Here is a 20974-nt window from a genome sequence, read left to right on the forward strand (position 1 = left end):
CTGAATACCTATAGATCTTTCGACAAATTTGGGATGATAGTCTTTCGATTCATTTTTTCTTACAGAACTAAAGTTATGCAGTCAAATTTACAAAGTCCTGGTACTATAAGTGTTTTAGAACTGCAAGGTAAATATTACTGACACTTTATGATTCAAAATCATCGGTTTCAACCATCAGACAAATCTACATACAGTAACTGTTCTACTGGGCAGGCGGAACGAGTATTTTTTTTTTAACGTTATTTAACATTCTTTCATTTGTGGGAGAATTTTTTTCGGTATAAATGTAGTTTCTCCAACATTACGTAATATTTTTCCATTCATCGTGTGAAAATCGTAAAAACAAAAATGGTATAATTTTATTTTTAAACTCTTGCACCCGTCAACCTTAAAGTGCACCGCCTTATCTGTTATTAACTCTGAATCAAAAAGCTTTATAATAATGAGATAATATGCTATTCCACGCACAATACCTCGTACCCAACGACATAATATTCTGCACAAAGCTTAACAGATTAGAAGATCAGTAGAATAGACAGAGAGTGTCCCGTGACACGATGGACAGGTATAGATTGATCTCACCAATCACGGGCGGTCTCAGACTCCACATAACGCTACAAACATTCACATGGCATGTGTGCGTTTCTCGTAATCTGGCTGTTTTGGAATTTCTTTAAAAACGCTGGTGAGTAAGTTTTTATCTATTTTAGGTATTAAACATATATAAGAAAAAGTTTAAAAGCGTAAAAAATTGCTTCTACATGTACAGTAAATGATTGTCCTTTCTGACATATTTTATTTCTTAAATAAAAAGTAGCCATATTGCAGATCTTATTTAAGAAATAAGTATGTCAGAAAGGACACTACGAACAAAAATACTTATTGGACTTACATGTACATATACTAGTACATTTAATACATAAAATAGTCATAATATTTTAAATTCACATCGAATGGTGTGCGTTTTTATGATTTAAAAAAATGTTATGTACGTTAAGATGGTTATTTTTTTATGAACAATTCGTTAAGGACTTTTTGATATAGGTTTTGATATAGCAGTGTATTTATACAATCATTGATTTTGCTAATTAGCATAAATTTCGATGTTTCCTCTTTTCAAATTTATAAATGTTGTTAAAATGTGCTTTTGAATTGTCGAGAAATCAAAAATCAATCTATTGTTTAGTCTGCGTTGCTTATGTAACAACAATTCTCACGTCAAAAAAAGTTTCAATGCATTTGACGCAATTTTGTCACTTATATTGTAAATTGTATTATTTTCAACAAGTATTGCTAGAAATTAAAATGCACATATAAAATGGGTTTTGAAATGCAGTTTAGGCTAGACTTTGCTGTTTATAAAACTAAAACTACTAGTACCTCAACGCAGTTTATAATTTATATATGTGAACACATTTTGTTGGTTATAGAGTATCATAACCAAAATCAAATCATTTAAAATGCAATGTCTAAGAAACAATATAAAATACTTTTCTAAATACATTGTACCATACGCTTGATTGTACTCAAATAGCACATTTTGTTATTTTCGTAGCTAAATTTTGACGTATAGCATTATAACATTAAAGAATCTGACATGTGATATCTGTTTTAAAATCTAGAGTTTCATTTTGTTACCTTGGAAACCCTAATAGTCATTATAATTAACATTCAGTTGTAGTTAAAAAAATAATTTTATGATTAAATACCTTCTCCACCCTTTCGGTGCGTGCAGCACAGCAACAACTTTTATCATTCTCATCTCTGCTTTGAATCTTTGGTGTGCAAAGGAATATTAAAAACATTGATTTGTTATTAAATACATTCTCCACCCATAAAGCGCCCGACACAGCAGGCGTTTTTATCATTAACAATAAAGATCCTAAACTTTAGGACTCTTTTACCGATTCTACCTCTCCTCGGATGTTATTACAGGCGGCGTCCAATGCCTAAAGAATGACGACATCGGGTATCGTCAAGGAAACATCTACTCCTGTAACGACCCGGATTTAAGCGCTTGCTGCGAGATGGACGGGCAATTTACATGCTGCGAACCAAACTACGTCAAAAATACGTACGATTCTTTTTCTTTTCTTTTGTTATCCAATCAAGCATGCATATATGTCATCGTCGCAATATTCGTGAATACCGGTAAGATGGAACAAATATACATGTATATTGGTATGTTAGTTGAATGTTAACAACTGCTTCAAATGAACCGATTTATACCATAACAAATAAACAAAATTTGTCAAATACATTTTGTTGTGTAAAGGCGCAATTCTTGAAACTTATTGCAACGCTTTAAGAGGGTGTGCTGCCATCCTGTACATTCGACGATAAGAATGTAAACATTTCATGAACTGTTTCTGCCCAAAACTGGCCAAAAATATTGCCAAAAGATATAAAAGCAATAAATATTAAGTCTTACATGTTTGTTTTTTTAAAGTGTGCATACAAGAACAGGACAATGCCTTTTTAATCACTTAGAACAGATGTCGAACTGCGCAGCAACGGACTTAATTTGAAGATTTAAAAATCTGAGAAAATATGAAGGGGGTTCATTAGTGTCCTCTGTAAAATATAGGCATTGTCCTAGGCCTGTTCTTTTAAAAGTAGGATAGGGGTCCAAAAAGTGATTGTCTTAAATCAAAAAAGTATTCATTATATTTAAATGAAAATATATCTGCAATGTACCTCCATAGACAAAGACAAAATATATCTTGTGGTTTTTGAGGCCCATTTTAAGAATAGGGTACCTTACTTTAAGACAGTTACAACTTAAATGAGCAAGATTCAAATTTTTTCTCACCAAATGGTTGTAGAGAGGACACCAATGAACCCCCTTCATATTTTTTCAGATTTTTAAATCTTAAAATACGTCTGTAGTTGCGCAGTTCGACAGCTGTTCTGATCTAAAAAGGTATTGTCCTGTTCTTATGTGCATACTTTTGAAAGAAAATGACATGTAGGACTCCATATTTATTGCTTTTATATCTTTTGGCAACATTTTTGGCCAGTTTCGGGCAGAAACAAGCCAGTTCAAGAAATGTTTACATTCTTATTCTCAAATGTACAAGATAACCGCACATCCCCCTTAATGAAATACACTTCGTTGAGAACGGGTTGGTGAAAAAAAAACCGCTATCGGTCTTATATTTTTCAGTTTTCCTATCCTTTCGCTTAATAGGGGCATATTACATGCCTTATTCTTTTATTTTACAACAAAAACTTGTAAGCTAAAGTGCATCTGTTTTGAACAGCCGGGAACAGTTCAAGTTGTGGGGGAGTATTTGTGTGTTCGTGTTGGTCATTGTGGGAGTGTACACGTGTCTACACCGTGATGTGCAGTGGATCTCCGGTCAGACCATTCAGGAAAGCCTCGGAATTAATAAGAAAGACAGGTAATAAATTGTGAACTGGCTTTGGAGACATTTGCAATCAGTTCACAAGTTTTCACAAACCCCCTTATTTGTAAATAATCATTCTCCTCCTCCCTCAAAAAATAAATTAAAGGTATATGTGGCGCATTTGGAGTAAAAAAATTGTTGACATATATTTGAATAAAAATAAACATTATGCTTCTTATAATTAGACGTTTCACAAACTCTAGGCCCATAAAACATGTTCTGTCTTTAGTGAGAACCATTTTAACAAGAGCTTGGACTTTGGGTAGTTGTTTCAAACAGCATAGTCACGTAGGCCATTCATTAATGTAGAACGACATAAATTGTTAATAATGTGTAATAAAGATGAAACACGATTTTAGTATCATCGACATGGAAACGGAGAAAATACCCCTCTCCCTGAGGGATGTATGTACTGAGAGTGTTTATTTATTCTTTATTCAAAAATTCCTCGAGGCGAGAATCCACTTGTGGAAAATCTTTAAAAATCTTCTTCTCATAAAGTATGGGGGGGGGGGGGGGGTGAATTTTTACACAGGAATATATTGAGAAAATCTTTAAAAATATTCTGGAGTCCAAAAAGCAGTAACTTGTGTGAAAGCACGGGTTGTGCAGATTTAAGGTCTTTCGATTGTCGTGTGACGTCACTGTGAGCAATCCGGAATATTTTACCGTTATCGGTTATAATAAAAGTGTTATGTGGTGCATAGTTTTGCCAATATTTCTTGATGTATACTTGTGTTTAACACATTTTAAGCTATGTAAAGTATAAGGACACCAATGTTTAACAATTCATAGAGAGTAGTTTGAGTTGAAATCGCTGAATTCAATGAAAAACTGATAAAACCGTATATAGGCAAACTTGACAAAGACCACAATTCATATTTTTTTACCAGGCAAGGTAAACATTTCTTTGCAGATTTAGATAGGATATATAATGAATTACAAATGTACCAATTTTCAGTGAGTTTGAACCATTATTTCAAAAGTTATAGACGTTTTATGTTGCTAAACTGTACTTATTCATGGTTGAAAAATCGTATCAAAATGCACTGTAAATGTGATAGCTTTCATACTGGCAATTTTAAATGGCCTTAAAATGTTAAAATACTTAAAATAAAGGATTGCGATTAATTTCTTTTAAAAATTGCTTTATTATATCAAAATTAGTTAAAATAAAAGAGAGCAGTCGTTGCTATAACTGTCCTGATAGTGTACTTGTGTTAGCTCCTACAGCATGAACAAAATATTTGCAACATACCAATATTTAACGTTAATTTGATTGTTTGCATATTAATCATCAAATTTAAACAAAAATTACACAGATTAAACCATAAAAACATCGAGGGTGGAGAAACCTTAAGTGTGATCAAAAAAGTGTGTGTGTGTGTGGGGGGGGGGGGGGGTGATATACAATGTAGGAATATATTTTCTGTACAAGTTAGTTTTCAAGATATTTTGATTGTGATACTGCAATGCTAATTCGATCAGAGTTAAGGTTTTTGTTGCTCAGGTAATTGATCTGGCCCCTGGGCCTCTTGTTAACAGTTACTATTAAAGGGACATGGTCACGATTTTTGTCAAATTCTATTGTTCCTGTGTTCATTATTTATAATGCTTTAAAAATGCATTTCAAATGATCAAATGAAATTGGAGATTCAGTCGTAAAGTTATAAGCAGGATACAGGGCTCACAATTCTTTGTCATGAAAACAAGGCTCGTGTCCCGTTTTTGTTTACTACATAGGTTGAACATACCAGTAAAAAATCTTTTTCAAGCTGATTTGTCTATATGTCGGTGAAGATTCGGACATACGACCAAAATTTGAACGCGGTAAACAGATAAACTATCCGGTCAATATACTTTATATTTTGCACGTAGTTTACTGATATGTTGACCTTTCAATGGGAAAAAATTATAGGAAATCGTATGTTTGGAACATTCTCCTCCGACACTCCTTTAGGCAGGGTTAATTCAAATCTTTTGTAATTTTTACCGTACCGTTAAAAAATATTTTTTTTTATTTCTTGTCTCTTTGTTAAGCGATTGACTTCTAAAGTGTTGTTTGTGTGAAAGTCCTATCATAATGTTTAAGTCAAGAAATGAAGGAAATAATCAGAGGTTATTATTGTTATTCACTCAAAATACGCTACATATACCTTTAATAACTTATTAAAAATATACATAAATACAGTGTATAAATGAAGAAAATCGAACTGCAATCTTTGATTGCCAACTCTTCATCTGAAATATTTTGGTGGATGCTTTTTGGGTTGGCGGTGGTGGAATTGAAATGTGTATTGACACCCCCCCCCCCTCAAAAAAATTTCTGGATCCACTCCTGAACATGATAAGTGATCCTCTTGGAGGTAGAAATCATGTCCCTCTGTTTAAAATAATAAATCTCACCAAGATAATGAGAACATATGAGCTGTATTATTGATCATTAAAATGTCAAGAGGTGATTTGGTCAGATTATTTTCATTTAATAAGTCTGTGTATCCTTATTAATAAAACAGATCTATTTTTTTCAGGGTTGAACATGCATCATCCATTCCTCTAACAAATAGTCAGTCAGGAGAGAAGACATAAGATGGGTTAAATTTGTGTCTTTTATCCATTTTGTATTTGTATTACGAAGTTGCTGTATAAAAAAATTCATAATACACTTTTGAGAAATCATACTCAAAATACACAACAATGTTTCATAAAAAAAAATATCAAATAAATAGCACAACAAATTACATTTGAAAGCCCTGCACAATGCCTGCATTATATCAAATACAAATATAAAAAGAAACGTGCATCTATAAAACTAAGTACAGCTGTTTTAAAATCCAAATATTTGATATACAATCTTCTTTCTCATACATGAGTGATGGTTATGACTATAGTCTAAAAATAAAATTACTCAATATTTCAACAAAATATTGCAATATGGCAGTTCATAAGAATACAATATGTATATGATGAAATTATACCTCATAAAATGAAGTATTGTTCCAGAATTGTTAGCACGATTTTTTTAAACGAAATATACTGGCCATTTAAATGATGCACAGGTAGAAGATCTGAATTAATAAATGCACAAATAACATGTAAACAATTAAACTTTCATTGTCCAAACTAATTTTTGACAAAGTCCTTTTTTATACTAGTGTTGTTATAAAAAACAATTCAACAAGGACTGGTTCGAGGCGAGAAAAATTTGCAACAACGAGGCTCTTGCAAACCTGGCGAAGATCTATCGCATGCAAATAATAGTAGGTTTACAAAAACTTTTTGTTGATGCTTATATAGTCAAGATTTGACACTAAAAATCAGACAGAGGTTTATGGCTTATAGGAAGACACTACATGTTTTGTTTTGGCTGCCTTGTTAAATTCAACTGAGGTTAACAATGTCTTGAGTATCTTTAAACTTATATATGAGGTAAAACTATTAAACTTTTAAGAAAGAGAATAATACAGGATGTCTCTGATTTCATGACAATGTGAAATCACTGCTCAGTCCACTGACAAGTATTTGAGGGCCTTCAATCCATATTTTCTAGATAAATCTCGCTGATATTCACCTTTCAAAGTCTTAAGACAACTGTAAAATAAGAAACAAATACATTTGAATGCAGTTTTTTGAGAAAGAGAGAGGAAGGCAGAGAATGTTGATTTTTTTATGTTATATTACCTTTATACATGTAATACTACACTTTTTCTAAATAAATCTTGAGAATATCTTTTGTTAATTTCGTTTTTAAAAGTGATTTCATTTTAATTACACCAGTATTAAGAAAAAATACCATTTACGAGGGCTGGGTGGTCTTGACCATTACCGGTAATAGACTCTATTAATCTCCACTTGAAGGAGAGCTTTGTATAAGACATAGGAAAAATGTTCAAATGTAATGCTTAAATATATAGATTTTTCCTGTACAAATTGATACATGTACATGTAGATAATAATGAAACAAATCATATCTAAAAATTTAAGGAAGATATGATGGTTAATTTCTTGACCAGCCAGCCTCCTTGACTGTAAATTGTACATTCTGGCAGTAAGAATGTAAAGACTCACTTTCTGTATAGTGCATTGTTACGGAACTTGGTGATCTCTAGACTAGGAGCATGAGGCATATGAATAATGAATGCATCTGGCAAGACAACAAATTTGTACCTGCAACATAACAAAAATATAAATAAACATTTATCAAGAACAGTCACACTTGGTTTAAGCGGCCACTTGTGAGAGAATAAAAATTGGTCACTTAAGACAGGTGGCCTCTTATTCCCGGTTTCAAACCAATGAAGTATATTCATTTTCAAACATAATTTTAACACTTTAACAAATTAAGAAGTTATGTCACATGAAATTCTTTTTATTTTACACAGATTTCTGAAAAAAAGTTTTGTCATTTTGTTTTTTGTGTCGTGGAGATAATTTACAAATTATTGTCACACAAAATCATGACACAATCTCCAATATCGTACGTGAGGACATGCCTTGTTTACTAAGTTATATAGATCTTTTTTTTTAAAATGTGAAGACCTCTTCTTACTTTCCATTTCTTCACAATGCTCGATTTTTACCCTGAATTCGTCAGAAATATTAGGGTTGATATAACATGTTAAGCGCAAGGCTGACCATTTGATAATTTTGGGACCAAAAAACACTGGCCGCTGGCCGCATTAGACAGGTAGCTGCTTAAATGAGTTAAAATATAATGAAAAACTAAACGGGCGGGATTGAAAGTGGCCGCTCATGGGGAGTGGCCACTGATTAAAAGTGGCCGTAACAGCAGGTGTGACTGTACTTAGTCGAAATAATGATAAATTAAAAAAAACAGAAAATGGAAAACACATTTCATTCATTATATTCAGTATCTGAATGCTCCTAATCCTGGATATGCTTTAAGAGCATTTATAGATCAAATTCAATTTCAGTAAATACATCCTAAATCTGAAGGAAAAGTTCATCATTCTTACCCTAAAAGATCTAGTAGTATTGCATGGGAGACTTTGTTCCATCCAAAGCCAACAAAGCGATGGTCAAACAGAGGAATCCCTTTCTTGACAACAATGTATGGCTCATAATCACGCTCCCATTTCACCTGTAAAAAACAACATTTACAGAAGGTCTTTAAAAGTATATACAGTCAGCAGTACCTGGAACATTTTTTAAAATGCACTCTATATTATGACATACATACAATGTGGAATGATTAGTATTTGGTAGTGGCTCAATTTTCATAGATTTCGTAACTAGCCCTCACCCATAAGTTTTAGTCCTCAGCAAATTATGAAATTTGATATATGATTCATTAGAGTGAATCCACAAAATTATCACATGTGCCCTCTGAAATCTGGCATTCGATAAAAATTGGTCCTCTAAATTTAAATGATTTCCAAACAGTTGACTGAATATCACTTACAGTATACATAGCTTTAGCAGTTCTCCATTTGGTGTAGTTCGTTGGAAGGTGGCCTTGTGGCCAAACATCGTATCTAAAATTTCAATTCCAAAATTCATATTGTGTAATTTTTACAACATGAAGACTCAAATTCATTCTCATGTTTATACTTTTATATTATTAAGCCAACATATAATTTAAATACCTAAAAGTAAATATTTCTTCCTTATCCAGCTTTGTCAAGAGGTCGGCTTTTGTAGTGGGAAATTCTAATCTATACCTCTGGGTTTCAAAAGCTGGTATGACTAAAGCCTGCAAAAAAAAAAAAAATTTCTATCCTTAATCGAAAAGAGCATCATCAAGTTTTTGGTTTACCTTAAAGTGTACTGATATCTTTTTCCTTCAAGAGTTTGACACGTATAACAACCCACTAAACGAGTGACTGAATTATTTTGTTGTTCATCAGACTTACTTTACTTTCTTTTTCCATGTCAACCCTCAGACTTACTTTACTTTCTTTTTCCATGTCAATCCTTAGACTTACTTTAATTTGTTTTTCCATATCAATCATTAAACTTACTTTACTTTCTTTTTCCATGTCAATCCTTAGACTTACTTTACTTTCTTTTTCCATGTTAATCCTTAGACTTACTTTATTTTCTTTTTCCATGTCAATCCTTGATACAACACTTTTCAGGTGATTATACAGGCCGGGCATGGGTAAAAAGTCTATGTCACTCAGAAACATGTGAGATGTCTGGCTCTGGTTCAGGGCCACATTGCGCAGGTAATTCACAGGATAAAATTGCTAAAATTATTACAATACACAGAATGTTTGTTATTCAAAGAAAGATAATTTACACCTACAAAATCATTGACACTGTTTTCCCCTTTATTTAACCTAGACACAAATCATCACTCTAAAACTAAAGATAAATAATGAAATTACATGTCATTAATATATACTTATATCTAAGTAATGGATATATAAAACGACATATATGTATTCTATTTTATCATAATATCATTTTGAATTTCGACTGCTTTTCAGACATGTACCGGTATGTCATACATGTTTAAGTACCTAAAATCTAAATTAATGAATTGATATAAAAAACATATGGATTTTATTCCTCTGTTATTGAAACAAATCAAACAATAATCCTGGCCTGCATTTTACAAAAGACCTTATGACCAAACAGATAAATTTAGATTATTCATCAGCTATGCTTCTAAATGTTTCAACTTAATGAAAGTGAAAAGTACAAATTGAGATCAAAATAACTTGGAATAAATGATTTTGTATACATTTTCTGCACTGAGGATAGATTACTGATAATCAACAAGATTGGAAAGAATCATGACTTTATCATTAGTTCTTTTGTAAAATGTGCCCCTAGTATTTTTGCTCACCCCATCTTTGTACACAATATGATATCCAATGTTTGTTCTCTTGGTCAATATTTCTGAATCCTGGGCATACTTCAGGAACTGTTGGGCCTCAGCATCGGACAAGTAAAGGGCGAGGCTGATCGGCCCCTCCCAGCGATTTGACAGCAGTTCCAACATCTGGAGGCGGTCGATACTTAATTGGGTCACTAGGGTCACATCGTACTCCTCGGGCTGGTATTTGTAGTCCAGGTAGAACAGGTGCGTGCGATGGACAAGCGATTGCTCGCGTCGGAACTCGAAGCATTCATCCTCGCCTATCTCCTCTTGGGCTGCTGTTGGATTTGCATCCTCTGATTTCTCACAACCAAACAGCTCTCGACGTAGCAGATTGCCGTCATATTCCACAAATGCTAAGTGCAAGTTTCTGAAATAATCCACGTGCTTGTTTTCCACTTTAAACTTCTTAGGTGAATTCCAATGAATTATCTAAAGCAACCAGAAATGTCAAAATAAACACTTTTAAAACATAAACATATTAAAATGATTAGAGTTTAGTATAATGATGGAGGAAATTTTGAGAAACACCTGTTGGGATTTACAGTATTATTATTAAAGTGTTAAATTTAGATTGAATTTATGATACATATGTATTTACAATCACTGATGTCACAAAGCTAAAACTTTTTTTAAACATATCAGTATATAAAAATTCTTATTTCTTAAATATTGATCACTTAAAGCATATTGCATAAAACAAGCCATATTCTCATTTTCATTAAGTGCATGTATATGTAAACATCGTCATGGCAAATATTATGATTCGAATGATAGGTTGAAATTTTAACTCAAGTTTAAGTTCCACTGAGATTGTTTGAAGTTTGTCTGAATTTTGCATGCCATTCTCATTTCTTCTTAATAACTTAATGTTTACCTTGGGTTCTTCCAGCTGATTGTAACACTTGTCACTCTTACTGTTATCTGACAGCTGAACGTTCCACTGACAAGGTAAATGGTACACAAAGTAGGGGTGTTCCTTCAAAACCGCATTGAAAATATCCTGTTTCAAAAACAATTAAATACAAGTAGAGAAAATTGATATAGATACATGCACTTTTTTCAAAATTCAGATACCAAAGTATAATCACACCAGGGATATACAAGTAAATACTAATGAAATTTGCAACTATTTCAAGGCCTAATATTTCTCACAAAGAGATTTTGTGAGTTGATTTTAATGTCATGGTGCTAAAGAAGTTGCAAATGCTGTTAGTTCATTCATTTTAGGTCACATGAAAAGCATCAAAATTGCATTGTAATATTTATATGCTATTTTTGTATAGGTCTGCCTTACCTGATCAGCTAGCTGTGTGTACTGCATTGTCTCTAGTTCTTTCACAGCAATTTTCTTCCACATCTCCATCCAATTCATCTCCCTCAGAACGCGCAAATTCATCAAAATGACCCCCGTGTTAAATCCACGACCCTGAAAGCATTCCACAGAATTACATTCAAATGGGACACAAGTATCAAAACAGTACAATGGATACAAATAATATCACAATAGAACAAGACAGACTGATTGGACATACCAAGGCTGGCCATGGAATGTGGTTCTTCCAAATTTTCCCCAAGTACCAGTCACTCTGGTTTTCTACCAAACCAAGCACCTTCATAAAGTCAGAAAAAATCTATATTACTCATTCCAGACAAGTCAGATAGATCTTTCAATCTTAAAAACTTGAAAGGGAAGCAAAGTGAAAAAGAGAATTTGTTTTTTGCCAAAATCAAACTCATAGACATTATCATTCTGTTTATTTGTTTCGATATTGTCCAAGAATGCATATTTCAATGACTGAAGATTTTCTGTTATACCATACAAACCCTACCTTTAATCCATTAAGAAAACTGAACATTTTCCATAGCTCTGCAATGTCAGTGGCAAAACTAACATCTGTATCCAAGACAATCACCTGTGGAAAAAATTTACATAGGTTCAAATCTTTCTAACTTGAGAGCTATCCACCATCTCTCTCTCTCTCTCTCTCTCTCTCTCTCTCTCTCTCTCTCTCTCTCTCTCTCTCTCTCTCTCTCTCTCTCTCTCTCTCTCTCTCTCCAAATTTTACAAGTAAATGTGTACTGACTGAGTTAGATGTACATGAGGATTCTGATACTGACTGAGTTAGATGTACATGAGGATTCTGATACTGACTGAGTTAGATGTACATGAGGATTCTGATACTGACTGAGTTAGATGTACATGAGGATTCTGACCTTTTCCAGAGATGTTGGGAGTGTTTTAGGTAGGACTAACTTCAGCAGGCCATATATACCAGAGTAATGTTTGTTGTGGATCCATTCAATGTCTTCCTAATAAACAAATCAAAATAAATATTATCTATTTCATTTGATGTATTTCAAACATGCGAATAAAAATCAAAATACATTTACCTTTATCTTTTCCATTCTATGTATTCCTAATAAACACATGAAAAAAGATATCTACAGTATATACACTTTAATAAAATATTTACCTTTACTTTATCTGCATGATAGAAACTGATTTTGACTGAAAATAAAAAGAATTTTTGAATGAAACATTTCTACATCAAATCTAAACAAATCTTTGATAATCTTAAGGTTCTCGGATCCTCAGCCTCAAAATATTTTTTTCATCATCAAAATGATATTTGTCCTTCAAACTTTATAAATGAAATAAAAGAAATTTATTAATGGTATCTATGCATTTTACAAAGTTATTGCAAATTTGCCCATGATGGATATAATGGAATAAATATACAAGTTGAGATCAAATTAAAAGTCAAAGGCCTGAAGGGCCACAATGCCCATTTCTACAGACCATCAGGAACACTCCAAGTCTCAAACAGGTAGTTCAGAATGACCTGTGCAGTGGTGTCGGAGAGGAAGTGGAAATGTAGAGGATTTTTTCGATAGAACAAGACACTCTTGATGAGGGTCACAACATCTCTTGTTGACTTGTGTCCAGAACATACAATGGCTATATGTATCACCTGGAGAAAAAAAAGAAAAATAAAACATTCTAAAATTAGACTAAAAACTTAAATGATATGGAGTAGAATTTGACCTATGCTAAATTTGCACATAGTATTTGTTATGCAGATACATATGCAATTTGTGTTTGGACATTTACATCAATGCAGAGCCTCTTCACCAAAGAAAAAAACCCTCTGTCATTAAAATCATTACTAACTATTATATTGAAATGATTAATACTTCTACAGTATTTTCCATTTATACAATAATAATGTGTTATTATACTTTTTCTGGTTATACCTCACATTTTGGAACCTCCTGCTGAGTATTGGCACAGTTGTTGAATGATTTGGGACTTGCTTCATCTACATTCATTTCAAATGCTGCCAACTCTGTCCGAGCCAAGCTGAACAAGGATATCACCATGTTACATTATTTCTCTTAAATATATATGGAACATATAATAAACCAAGGTAATAAAGGATAAATAATCAATTAATTTAGTTCTCTGAGTATACCTGACTTGTTTTCTAAGAGCTCTGTTGTCCATGCTTAGCTCTCTTAGCTTACTTGCAAACTTTAGCTCAAGTCTTTGGAATGTAGCTTCCCCTGCGTACCCATCTGGAAAAACACCCACCAATTATTTTGTGCAAATTAGTTTGTTAAACCTAATGAAAAGAATCAGTTTTATAAGGCAATTGAAACATTTTTTTAATGAGAAAAGTCAGTCTATATTCATACAATTTGTATTCTTGTCGTTAGGAAAAGGATAATCTTATTAATAACATTTTGTACCAAATCAAAGAGTTAAGAGTTAGGTTAAAAAACTAATTTAAAGAACATGGGTTTTTGACAATGCTATGGATAATGATACAAGTAAATGGATGCAAATTGATTCCATTTAAGTTATAAGCTTACCATCTGAGGTGAATGTGAGGTACACCAGTATCAGAGTAGGAAAAGCACCTGCTATCAGTAATAGCACAAGGCCTTGTCTGGAAAGCCGGATCATCCTATTAAATTCAAGTACCATATAATTAACACAATTGCAATATGATAATTATACCAGTATTCAGTCATGCTTATGTACAGTTTAATATACTGAATCATATTTTGTATAGATGCAAGTTTTTTCTTTTATAGTTTAGCTGTCCCAGGTTACTGTTTCCATCACTTTTTGATGAATTTTAATGAAAATACAAATACCTGTCAAATCAATAAAGTAGAATTGAAATTGATGCAAGGGAAAAAATCCAAGATTTCTTCATTCAAACTTTATCTGTTTTTACCCGAAGAAATTAACGTGAACGAAAACAAATTTCTGGTAAATGTGTATACATCTTTTCTCCATTTGGAAATACTCGGAACACCTCACACAATTTTTCAATGTTATCATCCGATACTTTTCATTTGTTTGCAATGCAAAATCCCCAAAGACTATATATTTTGGACTGTCATCTGTGTATTGAAACCTGAAGCAGTAGAGGGGGCGTTTCAAAACAGAAAATCTGGACTTCTTTTGTTCTAGTGGATAAACCTAGTTTGGGCATTAAGGTATTTATAATCATTGATATATTGTGCAAAAAGTGGTAGAAGCAGAAACTTAGGACAGAGCATAATATCTGATTTTACTTTTTTTTCCATTATTGGTTCACAGACCAATTTAATAAAAAAAGGTTTTATTAAATGAAATTTCTTACCTAAAATCTGACTCTAAAGTAACGTTTCACATATTGAGTTCCTTTTCATGCCCTTTATTAATCTAAATACAAAACATAAATACAAAACAGCTATTATGACATGCTAACCTTCGTTGTTTTATATTAAATAAAATTATGGTTATATGGCCGATCGAACGACTAAATTGCAAAAAAAAAACATGTCAAAGACAAATCGATTTTTTTATGTAATGGAATATGATCATTTCCCTTCAATAACTTACCTGTCTCTTTAAATTAAAAGACAAGAAATAAATAATCTTGATAGTTTCTTTAGGAAGCGGTGTGTAGGAATTCAATAACTCGTACGTTGATGATTTCTACCGATTCTACGAGTATATCTGCATTAATTTATTAGTTACATTGAGAAGTTTGCAATGGTAAAAATAAGTTCGTGATATGTAATATTTTTAAACGTATTTTATGCTTCATTAAGTTCATTAAAAGTTTATATGACTTAACTTTAGAACAAGTTACTAAATACTTACAAAAATGGCTACCAAAAGCAAAGGCAACGAATTCCTATCTCAAGTGTGGGAAAAATATAAACGTTACGTATCAGATTTTCCAGAGACAGTTAGTCAGATAGAGGCAACATCCAGGCTACTCTCATATATCATTGCTGGTAATTACTGATGACCAAGAATAATGTTATTTGCATTAACATGAGATCTACTTTCTCTTTCAACGCTGACGAGAACCTAAATTTTGACCTATTATGATAAATCTTGTCAATTCTGCATGCGAAGCACTATCATATATTGTATCACGTTAAGTTTCCGTTTGAATAAGGCGGATACTAGATAATTCTCAGGGGTGTGCAATCACAAAAGTTGACCACTAGCCCATAGGCTAGCGGGAGTAACAAAGTTACTATAATCCGAGATTCCTCTGTTAGGGTTAGAGTAATCTCGGATTACAAAGTTACTAGTCCAAGCCCCAAGATTCAAAGTTACAAGCCAGATGATTGTTGAACATTGACATTTCATTTTCTAAAAAAAAAAAACCTTTTTAGGTAGCGGTACAGAATGTTTTCTCCTGTATGTAGATCGAATGTTCTATCGTTAAAATGACAGATGTCCTACGGACCCGGTTTAACGATAGAATTCATCACATATACTTGCTTCGTAGCAAATTAAAAAATTATATTGCGCTTTATCTTGCCTAAATTTTCGTGTTATTGGTCTCAAATACCTACAATGTTGCTCTTTATAATCCCATATTACCAAATTAACTGTTTTTTGCAACGAAATCGCTGCCACTTTTATCATCAAGTATGAAAATTCATTGTTTATGGTTGCCATGTTAACAATAAAATCCGAGACCTTCTGAGTTTGATTTCCGACAAAATGGCAGGCAAATTCAAATGCGTATTTTAATATGCCTTGTACGACTCATTAAATTGATATTTTGTGGACTAAGCTACATATGAATGTTCAAAAAGATTTGTAATGTATAAAAATGTGTTTTTCCTGTGTGGATTATGTTGAACAGACTTAAAATTGACGCGAAGCTGATCCGCTTAGCGGCTGCTACATTGCAAGTACATGGGACGAATTGTTACTGTGACCCGAGTGTAGCCTCGTCACAATAAGATTATTCTTTATATCCTATATGATACTAGCATATAATTATTAATATACAAAATATTTATTAATCTAATGTTTTCTGCAATAGACTAGTTAAAAAATATTCAACTTCATTGCTACTTATTTTAGTTACAAAGTTAGTCTTGGTGTTTATATCAGAAAGCCCTAACATAGCATTGTAATTGTGAACAGACTTAGACTATCAAATCACTGCAACTATCTATGTGTGCATGTATTTTATTCTTTCGAATTTCCATGTACAAAGTACAACTATGCATTTAATTATGTAATGGTAAATTTAATTGAAAATAATGGAAAATGCACAAACAGTTATATGCAAAATATTTTTTTTTTAATTCACTAAGCAGGTAACTTTAAAATGTGTTCATGAGAATAGTTACTACCGGTACATAAATTTTATGATATCTCTGTAATACACTTTCTCTCTCTCTCTCTCTCTCTCTCTCTCTCTCTCTCTCTCTCTCTCTCTCTCTCTCTCTCTCTGTAAAAGAAATTAATAAATAAAAGAAAGAAATGTCAATTCAACACAAAAGGAAAAGGGAGTCATTTTACAGTGATTGTCACTTGAAAACAGCTGCACTTGTAAGTATCGAAGCCATTGAGGTGATTATCTGCTTGACTTGGGAAGATGGTATAGCCACTAGTCAACTGTCGGTAAAATTTCAAAGTATGAAACTTCCTGCAGAGTGTTTGTAGACGCTACTCAGAAGAATGTAGCAAGAGAAAAAGATGCACAAGAAATCTTTTGGCCATCATGACTCTGTCTCAAAAGGAGCAGTGAAAACACAATGACGATACACTTTTCCTACTAGGGCATTCAAATTTACTGGCATATTTTGGGACCAACGGGCTAACACAATACAGCTAGTCCGACCTCTAAAATCGGTAACCCCAGGCGTCGGGCGATGGTAATTGCACATCCCTGATTCTTAAATTGTGATTCATTAAGGCGGTTTTTATAATTTGAGGGTGACAGATAAAACAATTTTTCAACTTTTTGTAAATAGTTAATTTTTTATGTTTGGGACTGGACCATAGGTTATTTTTAAGGCATATGTAACTTCATTTTCAAAATAAGTGCTTTAGATCATTTAAAAAAAAAATATATATACATATCTTGTTATAATATATTTAGATAGCTTTTAAACAAGAGTCAATTCCTTAAGCAGCTTGGATTGGGGGTAAAGAAACTTTGAAAGCCACAAAAGACTTGTGTACAAATTTTATTGACAATTTTTAAACTATAAAGTACCCGTTTAGAACATGTACCACATGTCGCTCTTGTGCATGGATGTTAAAAATTTTGCTTTTGTATGATTTAAGACCTTTTAGAAATTTGCTCATGTAGAAATAAGCATTTGATCTGTTCTTTTGAAGGCCGGTTTGAAGATTCACAGGTTTTCTCTGAACTGGTGTACCTGGCCTCAAACCTTTTGGTATTAGTCAATGATACCATCATCAAGAATGCATCAACGTTTGCTCAAAAAATTGTAAGTTGTTTTATGCATCATTAGGATTAAGCAGGTAATCAATAGTGATGAATAATAGCAAAATTACAGAACTGTTGAAAGAAAAACATTTTGCTAGTAAATACTTTTGAATGCATATCTGATTAAGCATATGTTTTATGTAGCCTTTGTCAGTGGAAAAACTAAGAAGATTTCTGACAGTGTTGGAATATGGGGAAGTATTTATTGAGATGGCAGCATACAGAAAATGGGGAGAGACTGGAAAATGGGTTTTGATTGTCATCATACAGCTGACCAAGTAAGAAAAACAGAAGTAATAATTGTAAAGACATTACAATTATATTACTCTGAAGGTGAAAACTTCTGTGTTGGTTAGAAATTCTACCTTTTAAAATTGTTTTTTATCTGAGAATTGCATGTAAAATAATATAACTCATTGCACTGAACATTGCACATTTTGATCCAATATGCACAATGTATTTATCACCGGGTACATGAAGGACACTATTAATGTTCAGTTTCTATATTATCAGAGCAATATGGAGATTAATTTTATTGTGGAAACATCATGGAGGAATACAGCCCATTCCACCCATTGCACCATTAGACAGAGACAAGTACACAAAGCAGTTCAAACACAATCCTACTGAGGTAAAGCCTTTTACTGACAATACTGCTAGGATTTCTTATGATTTTAAAAATATTTTCTTCATCATTGACAATATTCACCTGTTCAAAAATCATAGGATTAGCCTCTTTCTTTATTTAAAAAAAATGATTGATACAATTTTTACCCAAAAAGGAAATGCAAGAATTCCAAGAAAATCTAGAAGGTGAGACGGAGGGAGAATCTGTGAATGGACCAAATGAAATGACATTCACTCTCAAACGATCAGGCAAGACCATAAGGAGACTCTCAGCAGGTAAATATTCCATCATCTTTGATATCTAGACATATGAATGTAACCAAATTCTTTTTTATGCAGCCATGGGATTGAACTCTTACTGATTAGGGAATGGTGCATTTTTTCACAATAGCTCCTCCCATCAACTTTCGCTCCTGGAGACTGCCTGGCCATGGTGGGAATGAGAATGAGAAAGCACAACTTACCTTCTATAACCCCACCAAACTGTCCAAGCAGAGGCTATGGGGAGAGACCCTGTATATTGCCAGACCACTCATTCATTGTATCCTCTATTGACAGAAAGCTTCTAATAAAAGTTTTGACCAAAAATTATTTGGGGGGGGGGGGGGGGGAAATAACTATTGAATTCCAATAAGTTTTTGGTTTTTAAATTATTTGTAAGAACCATTGTTAGAACCATTACAGGTTGACATGGATGATTTTTTTGATATATAATATAAGACCTACATGAAGCTCTAACACATAGTAGCATCGAAATAGATAAAAATTTTGAGGAATATGTTATGTATTAGTATAATTTAATATGATGAATTCTTAATTGACAATAGTATTTGGCATGTATGTCTGTGGGACAATGTCATGGAAACCATGGATTATGTCTGGAACCATCGATATTGCAAGGTACATGTAAAAAAAAATTAAGAGACTTTGAGCTCATGCAATTAAGGTAAAATTAAGATACCAATATTTGAACATATTTATCTACTGTGGTTTCACCAGTGTTCATTGAATACAAATTTTCTGGATTTTGTTGTTGAGTTGATCAATGACATTGAATTTCATTGAAGTGCAATTTTTTTTATAGCATATTGTATCAATGTATTGATAGGATCATTGTTCATGAATTTATGTATCCTTGAAACTATGATGTTTATTAAACCTACGAAAATGGATGCCCACGAATATTAATAAAACCACAGTACATAAAAAAGTAATAAAAGTATGATATGTTGTTTGTTTTTAAAAAGTTTCAAATATGAATTTATTGATTTTTCTAGTCTGTGTATGATGGGAGACACAAAGGACATGAACCCAGAGGAGAAAAGGGAAATCAAGAGGAGATCACTCTTGCTTTTGTATTATTTGCTGCGATCACCATTCTTTGACAGCTATTCCAAGTATGAAATTACTAGCTATCTTTTGCTCTTCTTAAATATTTTCATTTCTCTAACTACATGAATTTCACCGTATTGCAAGTCACTATAAAAATGGAATCATTCTATTCCATTCCATTCCATCATGGATAGGGGCTATGCTTGGTTTGTCACATGTAACTTACGGTATTAAACATTTATGATCCTCAAACTTGGTTGGTTTATTTAACAGGATGAAGATTTTATCCACATTAAGAGTACTAGCTGACAATGTACCAGGCCTGGGTATTCTATTGAGTAAGTACATGTCATGCTTTCAGCCATTGGTCTATCATAAGATAACTTTTATTATCATGATTGTACCATTATAACAATCCATTTTTATTTTTAATCCATTTTAGGACCAATAATTGATTACCTACCTTCATGGCAGAAAGTTTACTTCTACCTTTGGTCGGCTTGAGCTTGGAACATGACTGATTTTTTTTTAATCAAAACCACGCTGTGATGAGAAAATATGGAAGTACCTAATTTTCTCCCAATGCAATACTTTTGTATTTGAGTAACATTTACTGATTTTGATCATACAATGTTTTAAAAAAAAATTATAGTAAGGGTTTGCAGATATTTTGATTATATCACCATGGCCTCAAAGGAGTAACATTGTTAATAAGATCGTTCTGTGTTGTAAATTTAAGATGTTTAAGAATGCAGTAAAATGTGTCAGAAATTTTATAAATAAACTTGGTTATAAATAAGCTTGTATTTTGTGTTGTATATAGAGTTATACATCTTGGTATTAAAAGTATTTTGAAAATATTGCTACCAAAGTTGTCGTCCTTTGAATTTGCACGTGACCTTTGTAGTGTCAAACTTTCTTGGAATAAGAGACGTTTATTTTAGGTTGTCTGAATAAAAATAGATGCACTGTATAATGAATAT

At 32.7% G+C, this 20974-nt stretch overlaps 3 protein-coding genes across 3 annotated transcripts; 2 read left to right on the top strand and 1 right to left on the bottom strand.

The window, feature by feature from the left end:
- The first annotated feature begins 537 nt into the window (after positions 1–537).
- Positions 538–7140, top strand: LOC105325081 (uncharacterized). The gene is made up of 4 exons (XM_011424495.4): positions 538–685; positions 1936–2074; positions 3264–3404; positions 5942–7140. The coding sequence occupies exons 1-4, from the start codon at positions 634–636 to the stop codon at positions 5997–5999; spliced, it is 390 nt and encodes a 129-aa protein (XP_011422797.3). The 5' UTR covers positions 538–633; the 3' UTR covers positions 6000–7140.
- On the bottom strand, positions 6443–15237 carry LOC105325011 (xylosyl- and glucuronyltransferase LARGE1). The gene is made up of 19 exons (XM_011424384.4): positions 15158–15237; positions 14916–14977; positions 14134–14228; positions 13734–13836; positions 13516–13621; positions 13061–13232; positions 12735–12769; positions 12475–12570; positions 12090–12173; positions 11793–11870; positions 11555–11686; positions 11135–11260; positions 10225–10689; positions 9464–9619; positions 9017–9123; positions 8833–8905; positions 8387–8511; positions 7479–7577; positions 6443–7001 (listed from the first exon to the last, which is right to left on the bottom strand). The coding sequence occupies exons 3-19, from the start codon at positions 14225–14227 to the stop codon at positions 6914–6916; spliced, it is 2139 nt and encodes a 712-aa protein (XP_011422686.2). The 5' UTR covers position 14228; positions 14916–14977; positions 15158–15237; the 3' UTR covers positions 6443–6913.
- A 160-nt stretch (positions 15238–15397) lies between these two features.
- Positions 15398–20519, top strand: LOC105325205 (peroxisomal membrane protein PEX16). The gene is made up of 10 exons (XM_011424698.4): positions 15398–15558; positions 17921–18033; positions 18177–18310; positions 18546–18663; positions 18815–18935; positions 19051–19200; positions 19487–19559; positions 19937–20056; positions 20265–20329; positions 20434–20519. Exons 1-10 carry the CDS (start codon positions 15426–15428, stop codon positions 20493–20495), a joined length of 1089 nt encoding a protein of 362 aa, XP_011423000.3. The 5' UTR covers positions 15398–15425; the 3' UTR covers positions 20496–20519.
- The last annotated feature ends 455 nt before the right edge of the window (positions 20520–20974 follow it).

Source organism: Magallana gigas, chromosome 5, assembly GCF_963853765.1.
Source record: "Magallana gigas chromosome 5, xbMagGiga1.1, whole genome shotgun sequence".
In the NCBI taxonomy this organism is placed as follows: Eukaryota; Metazoa; Mollusca; class Bivalvia; order Ostreida; family Ostreidae; genus Magallana; species Magallana gigas.